The sequence below is a fragment of the Chionomys nivalis genome, chromosome X (genome assembly GCF_950005125.1).
Source record: "Chionomys nivalis chromosome X, mChiNiv1.1, whole genome shotgun sequence".
NCBI classification, from domain to species: domain Eukaryota; kingdom Metazoa; phylum Chordata; class Mammalia; order Rodentia; family Cricetidae; genus Chionomys; species Chionomys nivalis.
Window position 1 is genome coordinate 137,229,948 of NC_080112.1, and position 23,361 is coordinate 137,253,308.

General features: G+C 39.5%; 2 protein-coding genes across 6 annotated transcripts in view; one reads left to right on the forward strand and one right to left on the reverse strand.

Moving 5' to 3' along the window:
- The window catches only part of Cnksr2 (connector enhancer of kinase suppressor of Ras 2), a 224,482-nt gene extending 208,053 nt beyond the window's left edge, over positions 1-16,429 (forward strand). For 4 of the 5 annotated variants that reach the window (XM_057758962.1, XM_057758961.1, XM_057758965.1 and 1 more), the window contains 2 exons: positions 12,518-12,714; positions 15,436-16,429. In XM_057758962.1, coding sequence (XP_057614945.1) covers positions 12,518-12,714; positions 15,436-15,651 — 413 coding nt within the window. In that variant the 3' untranslated portion in view covers positions 15,652-16,429. Of the gene's footprint in view, positions 1-5,112; positions 7,358-12,517; positions 12,715-15,435 lie in introns of those variants that run through there. The other variant, XM_057758966.1, reaches the window with a different exon arrangement.
- On the reverse strand, positions 16,333-22,937 carry Klhl34 (kelch like family member 34). Its single transcript, XM_057758967.1, has one exon. It carries the CDS (start codon positions 20,795-20,797, stop codon positions 18,863-18,865), a length of 1,935 nt encoding a protein of 644 aa, XP_057614950.1. The 5' UTR covers positions 20,798-22,937; the 3' UTR covers positions 16,333-18,862.
- Between the last annotated feature and the right edge of the window lie 424 nt (positions 22,938-23,361).

Genomic DNA, 23,361 nt, shown 5'->3' on the forward strand with positions numbered 1-23,361 from the left:
CTCTAATGTTTCCACTGCTGCCCCTCTACACAACCAACTGTTATATTCTTGTTGAAAAGAATTTAGTATTTTCACTCCCTTTTTGAGATTGTGTCTCTCTTCCCCTCCCTGTAGCGGAGCAGGCGAGCAGGCCTGCTTTTCATCCCGCCTGGCTCCCGCACAGCTAGCTTAGCCCCAGAATAATTACACGGAAACTGTATTCATTTAAACACTGCCTGGCCCATTAGTTTCAGCCTCTTATTGGCTAATTCTCACATCTTGCTTTAACCCATATTTAGTAATCCGTGTAGCACCACAAGGTGGTGGCTTACCAGGAAAGATTCTAACCCACGTGTATCTCAGACCGGAGCTTCATGACACTTGCCTGACTCTGCTTTCTCCCAGCATTCTGTTCTGTCTACTCCACCCACCTAAGGGCTGGCCTATCAAAAGGCCAAGGCAGTTTCTTTATTAACCAATGAAAGTAACACATAGACAGGTGACCCTCCTATATCACCTCCCCCCTCATTTGCTTTCCTGGAATAATATGCTCCTGGATCTGATACTGAATGACATTCTTTAAAAATAATAGTACTCTTCCCATATGATAATGGCAGAACTTTTAGGATAGTTTAAAATTTCAATACAAGAGGAAGAATAGAGTGGAGTAGGGCTGCGGAGGTAGTTCAGAGGTAGACCACATATTCACCATTCATGAGGCCCTGAATACAATCCTTGTACCACAGAGGTGATCAGGGAAAGCCTAGAAATATAGCCCATCCTATAAGGTATATCCATTAGATATTGCCGCAAAGATATTGTTGATTTGGATATGTTCATTTATTTTTAGATTATATTTTGAATAATTGGGAAGTTTGGCCACTGACTGCACCTAATAAAAATGGGCGGTAAAAGTATCCTTACAACAGCCTTAACATTTACTGAGCAAAGTTCAAGTTAATTGATCAGCAAATTAGCCAAAGGAGATAAAAGGAAGACACACAAAATTTATCTTCAGAACCCCAGCTCCCCCACTTTCTCTTAGCTGTTATCCTATGAGAATTTTCAGTTTGGAGAATTTAAGTCAAGTAAGATGTCCATCCATATTCAGTAGCTTCTAAGATAAAAATATAATCAATAAATCAGTATTTTAAAAACATTTTTATTACCTGATCACTTAAGTGGCTCAAAGTTCAGGTCAGAAAAAACTGCCTTTCAAAGTACTTATGGGGTTTTTTTAAATGTAGTGTGTTAGAAGGAGGAAAAGAGAACCTATAGAATGAAATGATTTAGAAACAAACTTAAATATTGTTAATTCCAATTTGTTGGGGTCTTTTTCCATTTGTGGCAAAGTCATACGTAATCATAAGGTGTTTGGTGACTTGTATCTTCACCATATTGTCCGGTCTCATCACTGAATTACTTTCACACTGATCATCAGGTGATCTAATTACTTCCATTTATAAATACATAAACTCATAGTAAAGTTTAAACTCTCATATATTAAAAACATACATTGTTCATATCAAGGAAGTATTGCAAAAGTTTTGTTTTTCTTGTAGTGTGTTCATATCTCAGAATCTAGTCACTAGACACCCACTAATACTTCTGAAAGAAAACTTCACCAGGAAAATGGCCATCTTGGTAGAGTTTAATGTGGTTATTTTATTAATAATATTGTCAGATGAAATATATGAGCTGTCTCTGCATCACTCAACTAAAATATTAGAAAATAGTAATGAACTATAATGAAGAAATCACATTTGTGTATACACACACACACAAACACACATACACTCATTTTATCTTTGCTCTACAACATGTACATGTAAAAATTAATTCCTCTTGTTTTCCATTTTAAAAACCGAATAGCAAACAATGAAAACTTCTACTTTTAATTCAACCTTTTAGAAGAAAGTGAATGCTCAAGTCACAGGTCCATTCCTTCAGATGCTTATGTTGATGAAAGTAGTTATTACTTATACTTTAAGAAAAACTCAAATCTGGATATTTATATACTTAGAGAAAAAGGAATACTTCAGATAAGTATGTTAACTAAACTTCTAAAACCCAAGTAATTCTCTCTGACGCTCCTATGTTGTCCCTGCTAGGCTTGGTCATCTGCTCTCAGCAGCCTTCACTGTATTCAAGCAGTCTGTGACTATTTGTTGGAGCTTTTGCTCCTGGATTTGCCCTCAAGTTTACTCGGAATGAAAGCAGATAAATAGGAAAGTTTTCTTTTGGAATTCAAACTAAAGTGAGACTATTCTAAAGTGCTCATTTGCTTTAAGTACATAGTTCCAGTTTCAAGCAGTTTGCTCTCATTCAACAAGAAAATGTTTTTACCTGCTTAGTATTCAAATTTAATCATAGTCATTCTCATACAAATGTTTATGACTTCAACATTAATCAGTCTAATGTAACCTCAAACATCTGATTGAAATCAACTGTTCCTAGTGGGTATGTTTTTAATGTTCCTAAAATTTGTGTTTCCAGAATTTATATTTTTGCTTATTATTTGAGTAGTCCTTAGTGGAGTCATTTTTAAACTCATTAAAAAAAGGAGAAAAGGGCATATATTTCTCAAAATAGTTTGCATTCTCACAGTGGACTGTTGAGAATCTGAAAGAGACTTGCAGAAAGGCACAGAAGGGCGAGTCTCAGAAGTAAACGATAAACATATAGAATAGTCTCACGTCAAAATGGGTTTGTTTGTGTTTGCACAAAACTCTTGTCAATGAGCCCTTTGTGCCTTTACCAGTGTTTGGCCTGGCTTGTAGTACCTAACCATACAGTTGATTCAATTGGACTTAATCTAAGAATATCCTTATAGTTGTTCTATTTGCCTCAAAAATAGGAAATATTTATGGGGCTGGAGAGATGGCTCAGCTGTTGAGAGCATTGCCTACTCTTCCAAAGGTCCTGAGTTCAATTCCCAGCAACCACATGGTGGCTCACAACCATCTGTAATGAGGTCTGGTGCCCTCTTCTGGCCTTCAGGCATACACGCAGAAAGAATACAATAAATAAATAAATAAATAAATAAATAAATAAATAAATAAATAAATAAATATTTTTTAAGAAAACAAAAATAGGAAATCTTTAGCTCAACATAAAATTTTATCTTTCAAGAATATATTCAAGCAGTTCATCAAGTTTTTTCCTAACTTTTCTAACTTCAGGACTCCAAGATATTTTCCTAACTTCAGGACTCCAAGATATTTCCAACACATTCTTCAGCAAAAACCTTGAACTTGTTTTAGCTGAGTGATAGTGTTCCACTGATGGAAGGGCTGCAGTAAAATGCTATATAACATCCCTACCTAGAGGCTAATGACTTAAAAACTACTGGTATATACAGGATAGTGAATCCTACCCACTGAGTAGCCCTTGCCAGTGCAGATCTCAAACTACAATGGGCAAAAGAATCATTACTTGTATAAACTGAGAATTCCAGAGTTCTGTCCTCAGACATCCTGATCCAGTATGTAAGAAGTGGCACATAGAAATTTATGTTTAACAAATACCTCCATCCTTAAGAGTCTCTAGTCAGTGGTACTTAATCACAAATAGTTGGAGAGATATCTTTTTTTAAGGAGTTACCTTTTTTGTGCTAACATTAACAGGTTGGTAAAGAGTGATCGTCACTTTGAAATAGTGATTCTTCACCACAATCCTATACTCAGAGAAGGGACTAAACTGGAGAGATATTTTCAAATCTCTTGTAATAAAATTCAGTAATCTTATAGAAGCAATACTGTAAGTATAGTTAAACCCCACTTGATTACCAGGGCTCTAGTTAAATGTGCATTAAGGAATATACTAGAATTGAAAGTTCATGTAATATTATTTCTACAAAAAATGATGAATGTGTCTAAAACAGCTTATAAAGTATTTTAATTACATAGAAAATTAAGGACAGTTTAAATTGAGATAAGACTTTATGACTCAGGTTAGATTGCCTCTGATTTTCCATTCTGAAATCCCATTACCCTTATCAAACAGTGGTAGGACCTAGAGACATATTTCCAGCATTATAATCTTTTAAATGATGAGGTGTTGTATGTTATTTCACTTGACCTACATAAGAAAATTACTTAGCTCTCAGCCCCTTTTATACACAGTGTATGATGTGATAAATAACTGCTTCTGCTGGTTTTGAACTTCACTGTATTTCATTTTCTACACATCAGTTATTTCCCTTCCCATTTTCTAAGAAATGTAGTAATAGACAGATTGCTTTCTCTGATCCTTCTCCCTCTTTGTTTCTTCTGGGGATATAACCAAAAATATGACAGGGTGCAGCAGACAAAATTCTGCCTTATACTAGTGATGACAAATATTGCCAATGTGTACCTACCGACAATATTTGGATTCCTGAAGATGAAAAATAAAATGAACAAAGAGAGATGTTAGTTTTTCTGAACTCTGCTTCGCTTTTCCAATCATTCAAAAGTGTTGTTCTCTTCCAATTTATAAACTCCTTGATGTGTGGCTAATGCTCAGATGTAAAATCATCTTTTTGTCATGCTTCTTGTTGTGGCTTTTCATTTTTTTTTCACTTGGTGTCATTTAGTCTGGGGCCTCCTCATCAGAACAATGCTAGCTAGGCTATTGCAATTTCTCTGGATCAGAACAGTTGCTTTTATGTCACAGCAGGAAGACAGCCTTCTGGTCAAAAGACCAAAAAAAAAAAAAAACAAAAACAAAAAACTTCATACCTTAAGACTGTGTAAAAATGAGGAAACATATAGAAATCCATTTTGATTTGAAAAAAAAAAGACTGATGGTTTTGCACCTATGTGGAGAATACTTTAGCTGGCTTTTCTGATTCGAACTATAGACATGTATGTACAAGTTAGAGGTGGGGGAAGATGTGTCTGTTAATTATTGTATGTAATTGGAAGATTGTCATTCCAAACAAACTAAATCAAAACTGGTCCCATTTATGGTGAGGTAGACTTGCATGCCAACAGAAAGACATTATGGTATTAAAACCATATGCAATTCTAGACATTATTTTCTCTTCATGGGTACTGCATGGTGGTATTTCTAATACAAATACTGATGTGCTTTGGAATAATGGCACTCGCAGGTCTTTCATCATATTGTATCACTGCTTTATTATATTAGGCTAATACACTACGAGAGTTGGTAGAACCTCTCCATGCCAAATCGGATCCACTTCTGTTGGCACTCAACCCATTGGAATCACAGATTGCTAAGCTAATGTTTAGAGAATTTAGATCGAAGAGAGTCGGCACGGCGCAGACTCAACATCAACCTCTTGCAAGCAACTAAAATGGCCTCGTCCTTGCTGTTTATAACAGAAAACAGACTTGTAAAAAGCTTAGACCATCAAGTGTTGTGGATTTGGGGCCTCCCTAAAGGGATTTTATGAGGGGCAGGCCACTCTTTAAGAAGAATTCGAGCTTTCTACAGTGGGACTAGCATAAGATCAAACCAATCAAGATGGAACACAGTAGCCGAAAACTGCCCTGTCTATGGGAGAACAGAGGGTAAAGGGTCTTGCCTGGGGAAGGGCTCTATGGTGACACCTCAGTTGTGTTCGCCTGACACCAGGAAGAGAGGGATCAGCACCGAGAATTAGAAAATGCTGTTTAATGGACTCTTGGTGGCCTGGTTAAGGCAAAGCAGTGGAAGCAAATTCTGTGTTAAGTGTATTTGCATTTTTAAATCTTGACATGCTGTATTGTACTAAATTAAGTGTTAATCTATTAAGGCAAGGTGTACACACCCTGCTCTGAAACTTAATATGTTTATTCTATTATTAAAGCATATTCAGGTGTAAGGCAGACTGCTTTCAGTGACAGTAATGAAGGAAATTCCTCATGCCAGGCTTTATTCGATTCCTTAGCTAAAATCCTAACTTTCTCCTTTGTCTTGGCACTTAAATAGAAGTGATGTTACCACTTAAACTGGAATGAGCTATCCTTTTTCTGTAAAATAATCCAAAGCTGTAGGCTATGGTTTTCCATATTTGAAAAAATATTTTGTCTGGATGTCTTTCAAACAAGCTTCAGATATTATTTAATACTATGTAACTGGGTCCCCTGTGGCTCAATATTGCTTATTTTTCTTCTGTGGTAGATGTGAAATTTCCTTTAGTTGGATAAGATACACTGTAATGATTTCAATGCTAATTATTGGATATTTCATACTGTGCAGTGAAAAATAATTTAATATTGTATTATGAAATGTTTTTCTTCCTGTTGCTGCAGTGTGTGGTATTGCTTAATATGAATACCTGTTAAAATATTAAATTACTTAAAATAAAAATATTACCAGTTGGTACCAGATCTTTCTAGATAGCTAAATATTTGCTAAGTATGCTTGATAGCAAGTATCTTTCCTGTGAGAAGAAATCTATGCTTCTTTCTCACAAATGAAGTTTGTGTTGTGAATAAAAATCACATGGATCTGCCTTATAATTGCCTTTGTGCTCTAACCATTTCATGTGTTTTTAAGTATATCTAAAGAATGGTGGTTCTTGGTTCATAGAAATAAGTCAAATTTATTTTATTGGCATTTAATATTAATGAAATTCTCTTGGATCATTCTCCCTGTTGATATTATAGTAAAACTTTATGATTTGAAGAATTCTAGGTGGTTTTCCTCATTAATGAGTGTAGTGACTGTGTATTAATTTTCAAATAAAATATCCCTTAGTTTTACTTTGAAGCTGTCACTATTATGAATTTCTGCCTTAAACTTCCATTTTAACTGGTTACATATTTAAACTATGTGGGTAAATTTGGATTCTGACATTAATTTCTATGTTTATCTTTCAAACAGCCATTCCTTCTTAGGGATTAGTAAATTAGTATTAAGGATGCTGACATTCTGCCATTTGAAATATTCATCATTAAAAAAAAGCCTCTTGTACCCTGATAATACGGCCACTGTCATATAGTTATTATTAAACTACATATTTTACAGAAATTGCAAATTGGAGAAGAACTGACAGTTATAGCCTCTGAACATAGTTAGCTTATAAGTACGGGCTTTACCTGATCTAAAAAGAGAAGAAAAGAAAACTCTAGCAATGTAGGTAGATCCGATCACTTGTTGCTCTCAGTGAAGGGATTTTGCTCATTAAAATCCATTTTTCCACCCAAGAAACTATTGCCTAATATTAATGTTGGAATATTGTTATTTTTCCTAAAAGAAAAATTATTTCCAGTTTTTAAATAAGTAATTGGCTACAAAGGAAAAACTAAAAGCTAGCTTGTAAAATATTTACTTTCTTCTAATATAACAAGCTGCCTTCCCCTCCTCCCAAGTTTTACAAATCAAGGCATAGCACATTGATTGATATAAAGGCATGAATTAAAATCGCTAGTGCTTAACTATAAAACAGTTCAAGTTATAGTGCAAAGCCCTGCTTATTTAGTATAAATCCTACAAAGATATCAAGTCTGTCACCTTATATATAAATAGGTTGTTCTCTGTGACATGATAAAAATTAGTATTCATAAAAATGATCCTGTGGTCTCAGTGAAAATGACAATTGCCCTTTGGGACAAAAATAGTGTTCCACGTACTTGATGTGATTAGCCTGGAAGCCTTAAAGTGCTTTCTGGTTGCGTAAGAACAAATGCCACTCAGATGTGGTTGATGACTACTTCTACTATGTCTACCCTTCTCTATCATTTGTTACTTAACCTTTCCCAACCTTGGAGCTCATTGCACAGCTGTGTTGTAGAAAGAACAACTGTTTCTATGAGGATATCATTGTCCAATTTTAAAAGAACAGAATTCTCTTCCAAAACATGTACCAAGACTCCATTTCCTGTTGTTTGTTTCAGAGCCCACCTTTACTCTGCTTTAACAGTGTCATTACAGTGCCAGGGCGTATGGGAAGACAAGAGTGAGATTTCAATGTCCTTAGTTTTCATCACAGAAGCATGAACAGTATTAACCAATTACTCTTTAGTCATTACACAGTCACTTAATAGGGAATCTTCTTTGGAACATCTTATTTATAGAGACATCTATTACTCCGTTTGAATTTGTTGAGAGCCTGAGGCATTATGGCAGACAGAGAATGGGAAATGCAAATGTGAGTGACACAAATTTCCCTGAGAGGAAAGTCACAATATAGACCTTTGAAGGAGAATCTACTAACATACGGGAAGAAAATAATGGAAATTTCCTCATGAGTTTTGTATCCCATCCTTTTCAGCATCATTTTTTGCCTATATTATAGCATAGACTAATAAATGTGTGTAAATTATGAACAACAAACATGTTTTAGCCTGTAAGTGTGTAGAGTCAAAAAAAGTTAGAAATCACTGAGCCCAAATGCATAGAATATATTAACCAAAAGTTTTGGAGAATTGAGAAATACATTATGATCCGCTCATAAGTTGTTTCAAGACATTACAACAAACTAGTATTTTTCATTAGGTAATCTTTTGTTTGAGCTCTTCTTTATTCTTTTTACTTCCGGGCGATCATATGCAACCTGCAGAAAACCAATGAACTATTATTGTGATATTCACTGTGTTCCTGGATTCCTAATATCATATTCATATATATATATATATATATATATATATATGAATGACATCAAAGAAGATCTTTTTTTCATTCCTGCCAAGTGTGGCACAACTAGAAATGATCATCCCCTGACACAGAATACAAATTAATTGTTTAATTTTGACCTTCAAATCCACCAGTTAATTAAATTTTATATAAGAAAAGGGACTTTATACACCCTTTCTCCTTTAGGAAAATAAAACTTTTTTGATGAGTGCTCTGACACAGACCTAATTTATCTGCTGCAAATGTAAATACAATTTGAGGGAAATTTTATTCCTTCATAGATCCAGATTTCGTGAATAAATTAGATGCCGATTAAAATGTCATTGCAGCAGTGATACACTTCCTCAGTGGGAATCACAGAAGGTTCCTATATATTTCCTTTTATTTGAATGTGTTCTGCACTTTGCCAATTTTCAGAAACATTCACTCAAATTGCAAAAGAGCTGGTTTTTAGCCAGTCTTCCAATGACTGAACTGGCACATTGAAAGAAATTCAGTTGGGAAGCAGGCCTCACCAAGTGTTTGCCTCATCTTCCAAAGCAAGTTCTTCCAAGAGAAGAAAAAGCAAAGTTTGAGAAGAGAAAACCCTGGAGGGAAATGTGAAGGAGATGAAGAAGAAGAGAACAAACAGAAGAAAAGAAAGGTGCTTTCATGTTCTCAGTTGCAACAGTAGCCCTGTAGACTTAATTGATATTCATCTGAGAAAAACCAAGGAAACCAATTGAAAACTATAAAAGAAAATAAAGGTCTGTTTTTGTCTTGAATGTTGAGTTCTGTGTTGTTTTGACTGTTGAGCACAGTGAATCAGATTTATAATGTGACTCTGCCCCTCACTCCCTTCCTTTGAAAATAAAGAGACTCTTTGTGTAGTCTTAAAATGTTAAATACTTGGTGACATTTTGTGGTAGCCTGGCTTCTCAATCTGTCATCTTACTCATTCCACTACTGTGTCCTGTGCAGTGTTGCATGTGTGTGGTGTATACAGAACTAAGGGGGGACTTTCTTTTCTCTGGTAGGAGCCGCACAATCCACTTGCTGTACTTAAAATGTTTCTGTGTTCTGTGTCATTGTGAGTCTTTGTTCAGATGTGCTGCCCAGAGGTAGACTCATGCTTGGCTTTTTGTATAGCTCTCATACCAAATTCTTTATGCAATTGTTTTCTTTTGGTTAAATGCTTCTCTCAAATAATATTAAATAGGGACAGAGGAGACTTTCGCTTTTAAAATAGTTGTTTATGTAAATTTTTTAACATAATCTAGGCTTAGTCTTCTTAAAATAAAACTTGGCTGAAATTGTATAAAACTTAAAGATTCTGCTCCAGCATTCTAAAATGTTAAAAGTTAAGGCAAGGGGGCTGGCTGGAGATATAGTTCAGGAATAGAATGTTTGCCTAGTATGTGCGAGACCCTTGGTTTAATCCCCAGTAGAGAGGTAGGGAGGCAGAGACATAGAGACATAGAGAAGAACAAACTATGGCAAAATGTAACAAGATATATATGCCCTACAGTATTAGGTAATATGAGAAAGATTTCTCTTAAAATTAAAAAAAATCACTGTGTGAAAACCGTCCTTAAATTCTAACACTATAATCTAGATCCTTTTTGCTTCGTTCCCCTTCTTTCTAGAACTGAAAGAAGTTTTAATACATTGTGCCACCTGACACCTTAGCTACTGTAATTCTCATCCACTAGGCCTCTTAGTGATAGCCAAACCCCTGCTCTCAAAAACTCCTTCCGTCTTTACATGCAATCTAGCCTTGAGGCAAATAGAATAGTTACTAAATTCCCCAGTGTCCTTTCCTGGATTATGATTTTAAGAATTGGAATTGTTGTTTTCAAATGTGTCCTCATTTTTACAACTCCATTTAGTGACCATAAGTTGCCATATGGTTTTGTTCCTTCCTTCTTCCTAGGCATTCTCATTTGAAATTCTCTATAATGAATCCATCTTGCTTTTACCTTGAAAACCCATTCTTTTCGTAGACTTCCATCCACCCATCCACCAAAATCCCCTATGTACCGAAAACATTCAAGGATGAACCACAAGAGAAGGTTAAGATTTTATTTAGTGGAATTTGTTATATAATACAATGATAACATATGCTGACAGATGATAAGGGATTTTCTACTGAAAAGACTGAATGATCATAGCTATGCTCAGCTACTCAGAGCTGCAGAAAGCTAAATACAGACTTAAACAAAACTGCTTTTTAATCCTAAAGGTGGTCCCTTAAAATTATAACATTATTTTAGACTTTGGGGGGCAGTTTTAGGTGTAGTGTTTTAAAACTTGTTTAGAGCATCCTCTGCATAGCCCAAGGGATGGTGTCCATAGTTTCCACAAATTATGGGTATAACTCATCACCCCTTCTTTGCCAGAATATGAGCACACAGAAATATTTCTGTGTAGAAAGTATTACCATCTCTGTATAGTTTGTATCCAATTAGAAACCTTTTCTATAGAAAGCTCAATATTTTATTAAAAGATTGCATGCAAAACATGAAATAAGTGTTTAGAATGCTGCATTTTAAGCTACTCACACATTAATTGGCACCTTCAATTAAATTCATACTTTAAATAATTAAATTTTTGTTCCACCATTTATGTGAGATTATGATCTTGAGCAAAGACCTCCTCTGATATAAAATTAATATTTCTTCATATGATGGTGAAGATCAAATGAAATTATGAGTGTTAGTTATTTACCCTACAGCCTGACACAAAAAAATGTTCATTAGTATTATGTTAATTAGGGAATCTACTTTTAAAACTGTATCCAAAAGCTTAGAATTGCATGGACCATGGTGGCATGCATAACATTCTATATTTATGCCTTGGGCCAGTATAAGTAGTATTCCTCAAATAAGACCCCACTGCTCCCCAAAGAAGAATCCTACTTCATTTTTATTACTTATATGATAAACCGATATGTTTAATAATGATATGACATCATTATTAAGATAATTTTAAAGCAAGATGGCACATTAAATTGTTCATCTAGATTTAAAATCCACACTTATGATTGTCTTAATTCTCTCAAAAATATTTAAGTGGAGTATTTTCTTGTCAGAATTTTAAAATGTTATAAATTCTCTTAATATATGTCAAATATTTCTTTATATTTGCTTATAAATATATCCATGTGCTTCATTTTAATTTAATTTAAAACATTAGTATTGCTAAGTATGGTAGCTTATATCTGTAATCCCAATACTTGGGAGACCAAGGCAAAAGGAGTGCCATGAATTTGCGGCCAGCCTCATGTGTTACAGGACACAGCCTGGGCTACATAGTGAATTGCAGGCCATCCTGGCCTACACAGTGAACTCCTGCCTGAAAAATCAAAACATTATTTTTGATAATAACTTAGGATCAGTTACTGTATTGATGATGTACCAGAAATTGTCATGGCAGTCACATGAAATCTAATAATCTATTAAATAGCTCGACAATCTTAATCATATGTATACTAACCAATATCTTCCATCTTAGGAAGTCTGAAAAAATGAAAATCATTCAGTATTAATTAACCAGGAAAACTCTGTTAAATAGCATATCTGCTTTTATTAGTTATTGTCTTAAAATACTAAGCTATATGAAGCAGCATTTCCATGTTATGTACATTTTATATTCTAATTCTTTGGATTTGAGATATGTGTAGCTATTTTTCTCTCAAAAGGCTCTTTGTTGAATCATAAATCCTATTTAACCCTTCTAAAATAATTGGCTGCCCATAGAATATCTAACCCAATCTAGCACCTGTGAGGTATTTTGGTTTACTTTATTTAACTTTACTTATTAGAAATATTTAAGTATTAGACTTAATACCTAATCATTCATTAGACTGTTTTTCAGATAATCCAATTTTTAGAAGAGTTTTCCAACCACAAAATAACTTTATTAAACTGCATATCTGTTTCTTTCCCTCCCTTCTCCCCATTTTTTACCCCGCTCCCACCCTGTCTTTCAGGTGAAAACCAAGAAGAGAAGTTAGGAGACTCTTTGCAAGATTTGTACAGGGCACTGGAGGAAGCCAGTCTGTCCCCAATAGGAGAACATCGCATTTCAACCAAGATGGAATACAGGCTATCATTTCTAAAAAGATGTAATGATCCTGTGATGAATGAAAAATTGCACAGGCTGAGAATTCTTAAAAGCACTTTAAAGGTAAGGTGTGAAAGGGACAGATAAATTCCTTTGGGCAGATTCATTCCTAACCGAAACTCGATTGTCAGATACCTTAGGGAACTAGAAGACAGACAAGGTAAGCGGCAAGAACCTGCAGCAGAGTGACGGGGAGGGGATTCTGTCAGGACTTTTGTTGAAGTCCTAAGTCACTGACTAAATGCTGCATGACTTAGTTTTAGGAGAAAGCAGGATGTGATTAAGACTTTCTTCTCGAAAAACAGGCTTGGGGCTATTCCTTAGTCTTTTGATTCCTTAATACCATGTAGTATATTTATCAAAGCTATTAAAGGCATATGGTGTGCATGGAGAATGTTTAAGCACTTGAAATGTTTTGTGAATATTTCCTGCATAAATTTCAACACATCTGGAGTGAAGGTTCCACATGAAATCATCATGTTCCACGTAGAGATTGCATAATTGTTCCGTTCATATGATCCGTTCCGAACACGCATATCACCTTCCCAATGTGTACTTCTGTAAGAGCTTAAGAATGTTTTCATTCTTCTTATGTCACACCTAGATTGGAGAGCAGGTGGTAAGGACAGGGGAACAGAGGGGCAGAAGTTGAAGAAGGAGGTTGTATAGATGAGGAAAGGGCCCATCTTATAAACCACCTGAACAGGTCCTGCATCACACAAAAAGGGAAACAAAATAAAAAGAATTATCATACAGAATGTGGAGCACAGTAATTCCAAAACACAGAATGTCAGAGGACTTCTTTGAAAAGTCTTTAAATCCACAGCATTCTCCTAAGAATGTAATATTGGAATAGAGATGAGTACTAAATAGATAAATGCAATAGAAAAAATGATTATTTGAAACGTTTTCAGGTAATAATGGCCAAGGATTCAGAGTCAACTAACCCTATATTTGTACAAATGCTATTCCACAGAGCAATTAATGGACCTTGGTAGCTATGCCACAATTCTAGGCAGAGCTATAATAGTCATAAGAGTAATTGTACTGACCAACTGTATTCCAAAGATATCCTCACTATCCTACCTTTCTTTTTGTTTTTGTCCTTTATTAAATTTTTCCCTATAACTTATTCAGATCATACTTTTCCTCTCTTCCAATTCCTCCCAGATCCTTTTCTCTCTTCTAGCTCTTCCCAGATTTCTCTCCACCCTGTTTCTCTCTGTCTCTCTGTCTCAGTCTCTCTCTCTCTCTCTCTCTCTCTCTCTGTGTGTCAAGAAGAAATAAATAAAAACCAAGAAATACACACAAAACAAAACCAGATCTGAAACCAAAATAAGCAAGCAAAAGACAAATGAGACCAAAAGAAAGTCCAAGCAAAGCAATATGAGATAAAAGGTCTGAGAAATCCTGAGTTCTTTTTATGTCCCTCGCCTCTTTGCCATATGTGAATATCTTAAATATCTGGTCCTTGTATGCTGACTGTCATATCCCTCTCTCTCCCCCATGCTCTCCCTCTCTCCCTCCCTTACCTTCCTACTTCCTCTTCTCCTTCTCTCTTTTCTTCTAAAATATTCTACAATATTTTTGTCCTGTGACAATGAATATGAACCACTATAAATGTTGGGTTCAAGAAGAAAGAGTGACTCACCAAATACATGGTGCTGTGTTTCACTCTTCTGCTCTTCTAAGACAAAGATAATGAAGAAAGTCACTAAAAGGAAATGTCCCTTGCTGGTTCAAAAATTGGGGGGATAGAAAGAACCCTGTACTTTGGAGAATGGAAAAGTTACAGAGAAATGCCTGAACAAACCCACAAGTAGATCTCAGATCCCACCATAGGCAACTCCCACCATCATCAGTTCCATATCTATTAATCTCTTGTCTCCTCACTGGCCAAAGCGCTTCTTAGGCATATTATTTTCTTCTTTCCCTCCCAACTCTGGAACAGAGGTGTGCTTTTTCACTCCTGCAGAACATTTCCAGGATTCCCTTAGCCCTCTGTTAGATCCATAAAAGACCAGACTGGTTTTCTCAAACTGTCCTAACCTTTTCTCCATCTTACCTTCCACAGCAAAAATTCCCTTCTACATTCAATACTTGTGCCTTTGAGAGTTATACCCAAATGAAGCCTTGAGAGTTAAACCAAAATGACGCCTAGTCATGGGCTGAATCCCAGCCTATAATATGAAAGGGAAAGGCATTGTTCTTTATAGGGTCCCAGTGCTATGAGAAGGGATCTTCAATAGTCACAGGGCAAGAATTCTGGATTGCAGCAACAGGGGGGCCCTGTTTACTCTCACTGGGGCATGAAGAGTTTACCATAAAGAAGGAAAAGCAGGACAAGTTCCAGAATAACTCAAGAGTTAGTGGTAAGTCCACCTGATGGCAGGGATGGGATGGTACATAAACATCATAGAGAAAAGCTTCTTTTTGGGTGTCTAGGGAAGGTTTGAAGAAATGAGAGACTTTTAAGCTGGGTCTTCCAACTTGAGGAAGGTTTCCTTAAAACATGAACGTTTCCATAAGCAGAGATGGCAAATGGGAAAGGCCAAGAGTAAAAAGTTAAACACGGACAAAAAGCAAGCCAAGACATAGCACTGAGTTAGAGAAAAAAAAAAGAGAGAGAGAGAGAGATGCACCATGATTTTCGTCTAGATAACTGAATATGAGCTTATCAAATCAGTTTCTTAGAGCCTTCTGAATTTATTGGCTCATTGACTTGTTTGAAATTTTGATAAAAGTTCACCTCTATCTTAACTATTAAATTCTTTTGCTTTTCAGGCCAGAGAAGGGGAAGTAGCCATTATTGACAAAGTCCTAGACAATCCAGACTTGACATCTAAAGAATTCCAACAATGGAAGCAGATGTACCTCGACCTTTTCTTGGATATCTGTCAAAGCAGCACCTCAAATGACCCACTAAGTATTTCTTCTGAAGTAGATGTTATCTCTTCCTCTCTAACACATACTCATTCGTACATTGAGACACATGTGTAAGTGCATTCTGACTCGAGGCCACCTAGTACCTGCTGGTACTCTGAACAGGTACATGAGGTAGTTTTTTATCAATGTGTTGGACACTTGACAAGCTATACTTTAATGTTACCAAACTATATGAAACAAAGCATACATGGTCACATTACCGCTGTCTTTAATGAGCATTTGTATGTTTTATATGCAGTCCGTGCTCAGCTTATGTGCAAAATCAACTATCTTTAATGACTTAAATTAACTTTTACAAAGAAGTCTGAATACAGGTGGTCTTCAGATAGAAAAACCACAAAAAGGCAGTTTTCTACCTGAAGTCGTCTTTTCTCCCTTTAAGTTAATTTTCTATAAATGAGACTTCAAACGTAAATCACAATTTTTTCAGGTGCAGACCTCCTTGTGGGTGGGAAAGAATTTAAACCTTTTTATATTTATTAAAATGTTCTAAGAATTTTCTTAAACATTGCACAAAGTTTAATGCTGTAGTTTTATTTTTGTGAAATGTAGGTGCGCATAAAAGAGTTTAGCAAACTAGAAGAGCGCCAAGATAAGAAAGGTTCAGGCAGCTAATACCCGTCTTAATAGTCTAGTAACCTGTGCTAACTGGCTAATGGAGGCACTATTCCAAATCTAGGAGAGCACTGCATGGTGTATCAGGGCAAAGCTTTGTAAGATGTTTTTGTAACTAAGACCAAAATCGAAGATAGAGCTGCTTTATTTTCTTGGTTTAAATCTTCCTTTATTTTTGTAGTGACGAAATGCTGATTGTGTACAGAAGAATTTAAGAATGGATTTTTTAAAACAGACTTAACTCACCCAGAAAGGCAGCTAACAGCTATACATACATACCTACATAATGGATACATACATGCATACATACATGCATACATACATACATCTATATATATATACATATATATACATAATTTCAGCCCAAACTCGTGATTTTTGAACTCTTAACTCTTAAAAGACAAAGTATACACTGAATTGAGTCCATTTACCAGGCAGTTTCCAATTTTCCCTTGGTCTGTTAACTAAACTTCTGTAATTATACATCAGACGGGGGAGTAAAATACATTTAGTCATGACAGATGGAAGTTACAATAGAGAAATCAATGTGGAAAATGTTAATGGACTTGTCTGCTAAGAAACGGAGAGTGCGGTCATTCAGGGAGTCATCACTCTGAGTGACCTGAGATCAGGCACTTAGAGATTTCCCTATTCCTGACCTGTTTATACAGTGAGTGGAGTCTACGGCAACATCCTCTTCACATATACGGCCATTTCTGTGTGTCCAGTTTTGGAAAGTGACCACAGCATGAAAGTGACTCGCTGCTTTTTAGTGTGTGGCTGCATAATGTACAAGTCACAATTCGCTGTTTTTCCAGGAGGGAGAGAGCCTCCTTTACTATTATTCTATATCCTAAAATCTGCTTCTGATCAGCTTTCTCCTGTCGCCTGTACAGCTCAGTGAATGTACTTATATCTCTAAGAGTTCAAATATTTTTGCTGTAGAGAAGGAAGTAAAAGCTACACAGCGGAATCTTTTTCTTTGCTTTTGAAATCACATTAAATCACTATCGTTTTGCAGACTTTGCACAACTGTACAGGTGAGTGGCCTTTCTACAGCACACTTTCAGTAATCCTATATTTACCCAAAATGGATGAGAAACCACGTATTAATGTTTGTATGGAATTTTGAGTCCAGTGTAATATTTTTATCATTTAAAAAAACCCTATTTGTAAAAACATTTATTTACTGCATGGTTATTTACACACATTAAATTTGTGGGATTTTGTGTATGTAAAAGAGAGAAAGAGAGAGAGAAAAAACAAACAAAAAAATCCCTCTTGTCCTAAAAAGAAGTGTGCTTGTTACAGTTGTTTAGGCATATTGATGTTTACTAGACCAATGTGTATCTTCACTTAAAAATCTCTGTACATGATGGATGTGTCATATATACAGTGGACAAACGGCCTGCAAACAGCAAGCAGTTGGTGGAAACCAGCTCTGTTACTAGTAAAGTCAGCTGTTGCTTTACTGGTAAAACTTAAACTAAGGAATTTCACTAGACTCATGACTAGCCTAGCATGAAAGAGACCTTTAAACACTATATATCTGTACATTTTATTGCCTTAGTTTCAGGTCTAGGGGAGAGGCAGCACTGTAAACTGAAGTCAAATTCAGCCCTTAACAAATCCTTATAAAGCACCAACTTTATTCACACAGAGGGCTTACCACAGTCCTCGGTGACATAATCACACAGCCACCCTCACTACCACCGCCCCACTTACAAGTTCTCACTTTGCCACCTCCCTGACAGCCCAAGCCAGAAGTAACACCTGTTCACAGCTTACCAAGGTCTCCTATTATACCTTGAAAACCCCAGCTAAGCTGCCTTTCCACTGGCCTGACATAACCATGTAGAGTTCACTTACTCATTCTTTTCTGTGAGCCTTCAGGGACTGGAGGGAGTAAGCCACCAAAAATCAGCTAATTTTCATCTTACAAATGCAGCATTTTGTGGTTAAGGGTTGTTGAAATATGTCTAAACTAATAAGCCGCCTCCAGCCAGTGTAAAAGCAGATGGAAAAAGAACAGGAAAAAATTAACCAAGAATAGTTTCTCAAAGAAATGCTTTTTCTGAGATGTTTTTTCCTTCTCGGTTCCATCTCGATAAGAAACTGTTAGAGCAGAACTGTGCCCGTGGCCCTGCACTGTAAAACTCAGTCTCCTCTGTACAACCGTGCCATGCTCTTGAAGCCAGACATGCGCGTACACATTCACAATTCCGTCAGGTAATACTGTCTTGTGGGACTCTAACACCTGTTATAAGCAACAATTTTCTGTGGGTTGTGTGTAACTAATTGTACATTTTTAGAAGGGAGACATGAAAGTAATTGCAGGCACCTGAAAAACAGTTTAGGGAGGGAGATAAGGTCCTATTTTACTTCCAAAAGTCCACCTTTAGCACAGGGTGAGTTTGTCTGAAAACTCTTCATTTAACTAAAGCTGATTCATATCATTGTATCTGACCATTCCTGACCGCCATTTACAGTTGAAGAGGAATAGTTATTCTTTGGCTAAAGTCACGTTTGCCTCCTTACCCTTCAGAACTGCTCTATCAGAGTCCCAATCTTTGGGGGGGTGGGACTTTTCTCTGCTGGCAAGGTCAAGGACAGCTTTCTCTTGGGTCCTCTGAGGACTGGAGTCACCTGTTCAACCCAACACTAAATCTAGTGCCTCCCCAGGCTCTCCCTCCCTTGTCTCCTCCCCACCCTCCGCCAGCTGCAGCACCGCACATCGAAGGCCACTCCAAGCCCAGGGCAGCACACAGCCTATGTCTTCCCAACGGTCCAGGTCAAGGTCATAGCCCACTACGTTACGGGTTGGCACCTGGCGTGAATCCCGCCACTTGAGACCGCCCAGTAGTAGCACTGTCTCTTCTACCACAGCAAGTCCATAGCAGAAGCGATCGTAGGGTAGTGACCGCAACCGAGTCCACTGGTCCGTGCTGGGGTCATAGCGTTCAATCTCAGAGAAGGGCTCATACCTTCCCAAAAAGGCAAACACTGCGCCTCGCAGCACCACAAGGTAATGCCCATAGCGAGCTGTGCCCATGGGTGCCCTCTTCCTCCATGCCCTTTCTCCAGGGCTAAGGGAGTACATATCCCGGAGGCTACTTGTGCCTCCTTCACTTCTCCCAGCCTTGCCCCCAGAGATGTACACAACACCATGGTCTCCAACGGCACCTGCGTGGCCGTGCAGTGCCCGTGGCAGCTCCCCAGCTGCCACCCAGCGGTCCCTGCGCAAATCGTACACCTCCACTGAGGCCAGTGCTTCGCCACAGGAGCCCAAGCCCCCAACGGCCAGGAGATTGTCGCCTACCACTCCACACCAGAAGTAGGCCCGTGCTTCTCGCATGGCGGGCACCTCTGTCCAAGCGTGGAAGCGTGGGTCGTAACGGTGCACTGAGGCTGTGACAAGCCTTGGGCCATCCGCCAGGGAGCTAGGTGGACTACCAGAAAGGCTCTCCCCTCCCAGGACAAATAGGAAGTTGCCCATGGCACATACACTGTGGCCTAGAAGCTGTGCCGGCAGCCGTGTCAGGCTGCGCCAGCTGTGGTTGTACACGTCAAAGGAGACCACATCCTGGGTGAGCTCCCACTCCTCCTCCTTCATCTCTTCTTCCTCTTCTTCCTCCTCTTCCTCCTGTTCAGGTGCAGGGCGCCGATTCCTTACTACCTCTGGTAGGACCACAATTTCTTCAGTAACAGTCTCCCTCGCTCTAAGACCACCAACCAGTAAGATGCGTGTCTGGGGACTCCGGATACTAGTCTGTTCTCCCTGCAGGAGCGGCTGGCGAGAAGGTGCTGTGTGGTAATTGAGGGCCTGGATGATGAGGCCCTTGATTCGAGTAGGTAAAGTAAGACCAGAGCCTGAGTACACACGCCTCAACACACCCGCAGGCACCAAGCCAAAGCGGATACATCCAAGCAGTGTTGAACTGTGTGTCAGGCGCTGGGTCGCAGGCTCCTGCCTCAGCCAGGCTAGTGCCAGGCCCAGCAGCTGCGTCTCAGCCACCTGTGCCACATCAGGGGCACCCAGCACAACCTTCATTGATATAGGGTTGAGTTCCAGTAGTCCCGAGGGGCCAGCGCCCATCAGTAGCAGCTCCCGCAGGTGGCGCACAATGCAGCGCTCAGCTGCACCAAGGGTGTGAGCCAGGCCAAAGCGAGCAGCCACATTGGCAGTGAAGCAGCAATTCTCTGGGGCAAGCTGGCGTTCCAGGTAGTGGCCACACAGCCCCAAGGCCTCCGTGACTTGCAGGTAGCTGGCGGCCTCCAGAGTGTCCTCCACAGTGTCCATGGAGAGGGGCAACCAGGCAGTGTAGATAAAGTCCAGCAGACGCTGCAGGCCGGTCGCTGATGGCACATGCAAGTGAATTACATGAGCCTGTGATTCCTTAGTGTGACTCTTGAACAGGGCCCTGAAGTAGTCGCTGGAGCATGCCAGAAGTGACCTGTGCGCTGGGAACTCACTGCCCTCGACCTCCAGTATCACGTCGCACAAGAAGCCTTCAGCACGTAGAGCCTGGTAGCCCGTGAGAAGAGAGCTGCCATGAGCTTTGCAGTAAGACAGGAAGTAACTCATGATGCCCAAGGCGGGAAGCTGGAATGGAGCCAGCCTGGCGCGGCTGGAAGCATCCCGCAGCACCGACCCCCCCCTCCTCCGCTGTCCAGCAGCAGAGCCCCCTAGCAAAGGCCAATTTTTGCCTGCTCTGCTTAAAATTTAGGGTTTCTTCATCCAGATCTGGCAGTTGTTCTGTGCCGGTCTCAAACAACGAATGATCTACAGACAATTTCCAGAAGTCTCTAGTAGCAGAAGTTGTGAATTTCAGAGCCTTCTTGGTATTGCTAGGCTTGCATTCAGCTGCTGCTGCTGCATGGCAGCGCGATGCCCAAAGCCCCCTCCCCTACACAATCTGGGGAGCCCACACATGCACGCCAGGGGCGGCGGTGGCCACGCACCATCACCTGAAGAGGTCGATCTGACAGTGCACCAGCGAGGGTACCTGATCTCCAACAGGGCAAATGCGTGGATGTGGCCCTATTGTGGGGGCCCCGGGAGTGCAGGATGGTGGCTCTGAATTTCCGGCCATGGAGCAGAAGGACCTGTTCTGTGGACACCCGTGCAGTCCGAAGACAACTGGCTAGGGGGCTGGGGGTAAGCTTGTTCCGAGAGGAGGATCAGATCAAACCCTGTGGCACTGGGGGGAGCGCAGGTCAGCGCAGAGGGTTGGGAGCGTGATTGCGCGCTGCACATAACATGCCGGTAGCTCACAGGGACAGGAATAGTGCTCGCCTTGGCTCACTGGCGCGCGGCTCCCCGCCCCGCCCTGCGCCTCAGCTGCTGGCTGCTAATCAGGAGCCCGGCAGGAAACTTCCTGAGCCAGGGCACTGACTTCTGTGACCCGAATGGCCTTTGGTCACCGCGGGGAGCCCAAGGGTCCCCTCGAACACTGGAGTTGTGTGAGGAGAGCTCACGAAGGGCCCGAGTCCCTTGGGACTCTCGGCCTGGAGGTGTGCTTGGTTGAACTGGAGGACTGGAGACCTCCTGTTGCCCCAATGACTAGCTCCAGGCTCAACTTTTGGCTTTGAATATGTCCTAATTAGTAGGGAGCAAGCGGGATTAAGCGGCGATTCTGTGCTCTGACACCTAAGCAGAGGCCTCTGCTCAGAGAACAGAGTTAAATCAGAGGGAACCCAAGCTCTGGGTCAGATGTGTATGCCCCTCACCTGCACTCACCCATGTGAGATTCAGGGGCATGTGCTTTTCCTAAAGCAGGTGGAGTCTCCCAAGCTGCCTTGTTTCACATTCATTCCACAGAATTTGCTCCCTTCCCACCCCCACCTCACCCCATCTCTGCCTTCGGACCCTAGAGGAGATCTCTTTGGTATTCTTGTGGAACCCATCTCTTTGCAACACGGAGAAAGAAGTTGCAACTAACTTGAGTTGTTTGTCTTTGAGTGGCAACGCCTCAAAAAAAAAAAATCTAGTTTTCTCTGGTTTTCTGGGCTGTGGTCTAACGACTGGCTGCTGCATCCTCAATGTCATGACAAGATAATGGGCAGTATAGTGGCAAAACTCCGGAGAGCTGTGGTTTCTAGGGCCCCTCCTCACAAAGTTATTTTTCTAAGAAACACCTAGTGTCGAAATGTGACTGTCCATCACCCACATCCTGCTCTTACACTACAAACTCATTAAGTGCTCTTTCTCGCCAATTTGGAGGCTTCTGTTTCGTTTTGCTTTCAGCTACTGTTCCTTTGCCCACCTTTCGAGAGCAACTCCACCCCCTAGCAGTCTGTTCTAGATGAGTCTTTCAAAGTTGTATTTCATAGAAGATTTGAAGGATAAAACGCTCTTGTTTCCTACTTGGTCAGCCATCAGTACTTAAAAAGTATCCGATTACATGCAATTCTTTAATTACATAAAATATTAGTAAAAATTCTATGGGGCTGAAGAGATAGTTCGGCACTTAAGAGTACTTGCTGCTTGCTTTTGCAGTGGTCACGGGTCCACTTCCCAGAAGCCTCATGGTGGCTCACATCCACTTGTAAGTCCAGTTGCAGAGAATCCAACACCCTCTTCTGTCCTCATTGCAGGCACATAAATGGTACAAAAAAGACATGCATCCAGGCAAAAACACTCATACATCTAAAATAAAAATAAACCTTTTAAAAAGTGATTCTGCTGCCAAAGATAGAATTGAGTTCTAACTTAAATTACCAAATTATAGAGTGTAGGTAGGGGCGGGGGTTGTACTCCCTTAACTCTTAACTCTAAAAATGTTCCAACCGAAATTCCGAACATTAGCAGCATAAATGATTCCAGGGAGAGTGTTGTTCCTATGGAGATGGAAGACACTCTTAAAATGCTTGGTTCCGAAGGGAAACATAAACCGGGTGTGGTATCATATGCCTTTAGTCTCACCCAGCACTTGGGAGGCAGAGGCAGGTGGATATCTGAGTTTGAGGCCAGCCTGGTCAACAGAGCAAGTGCAGGCCAGCCGATGCTGCACAGTGAGACCCTGTCTCAAAAAACAAAACAAAAACAACAACAACAAAAAAATCTTTTTAAAAGTTAACTATTGCTACAATTCATTTTACACAATTCTCCATTTTAAATCTAAATGCCCTTCACTCAACCTAATTAAA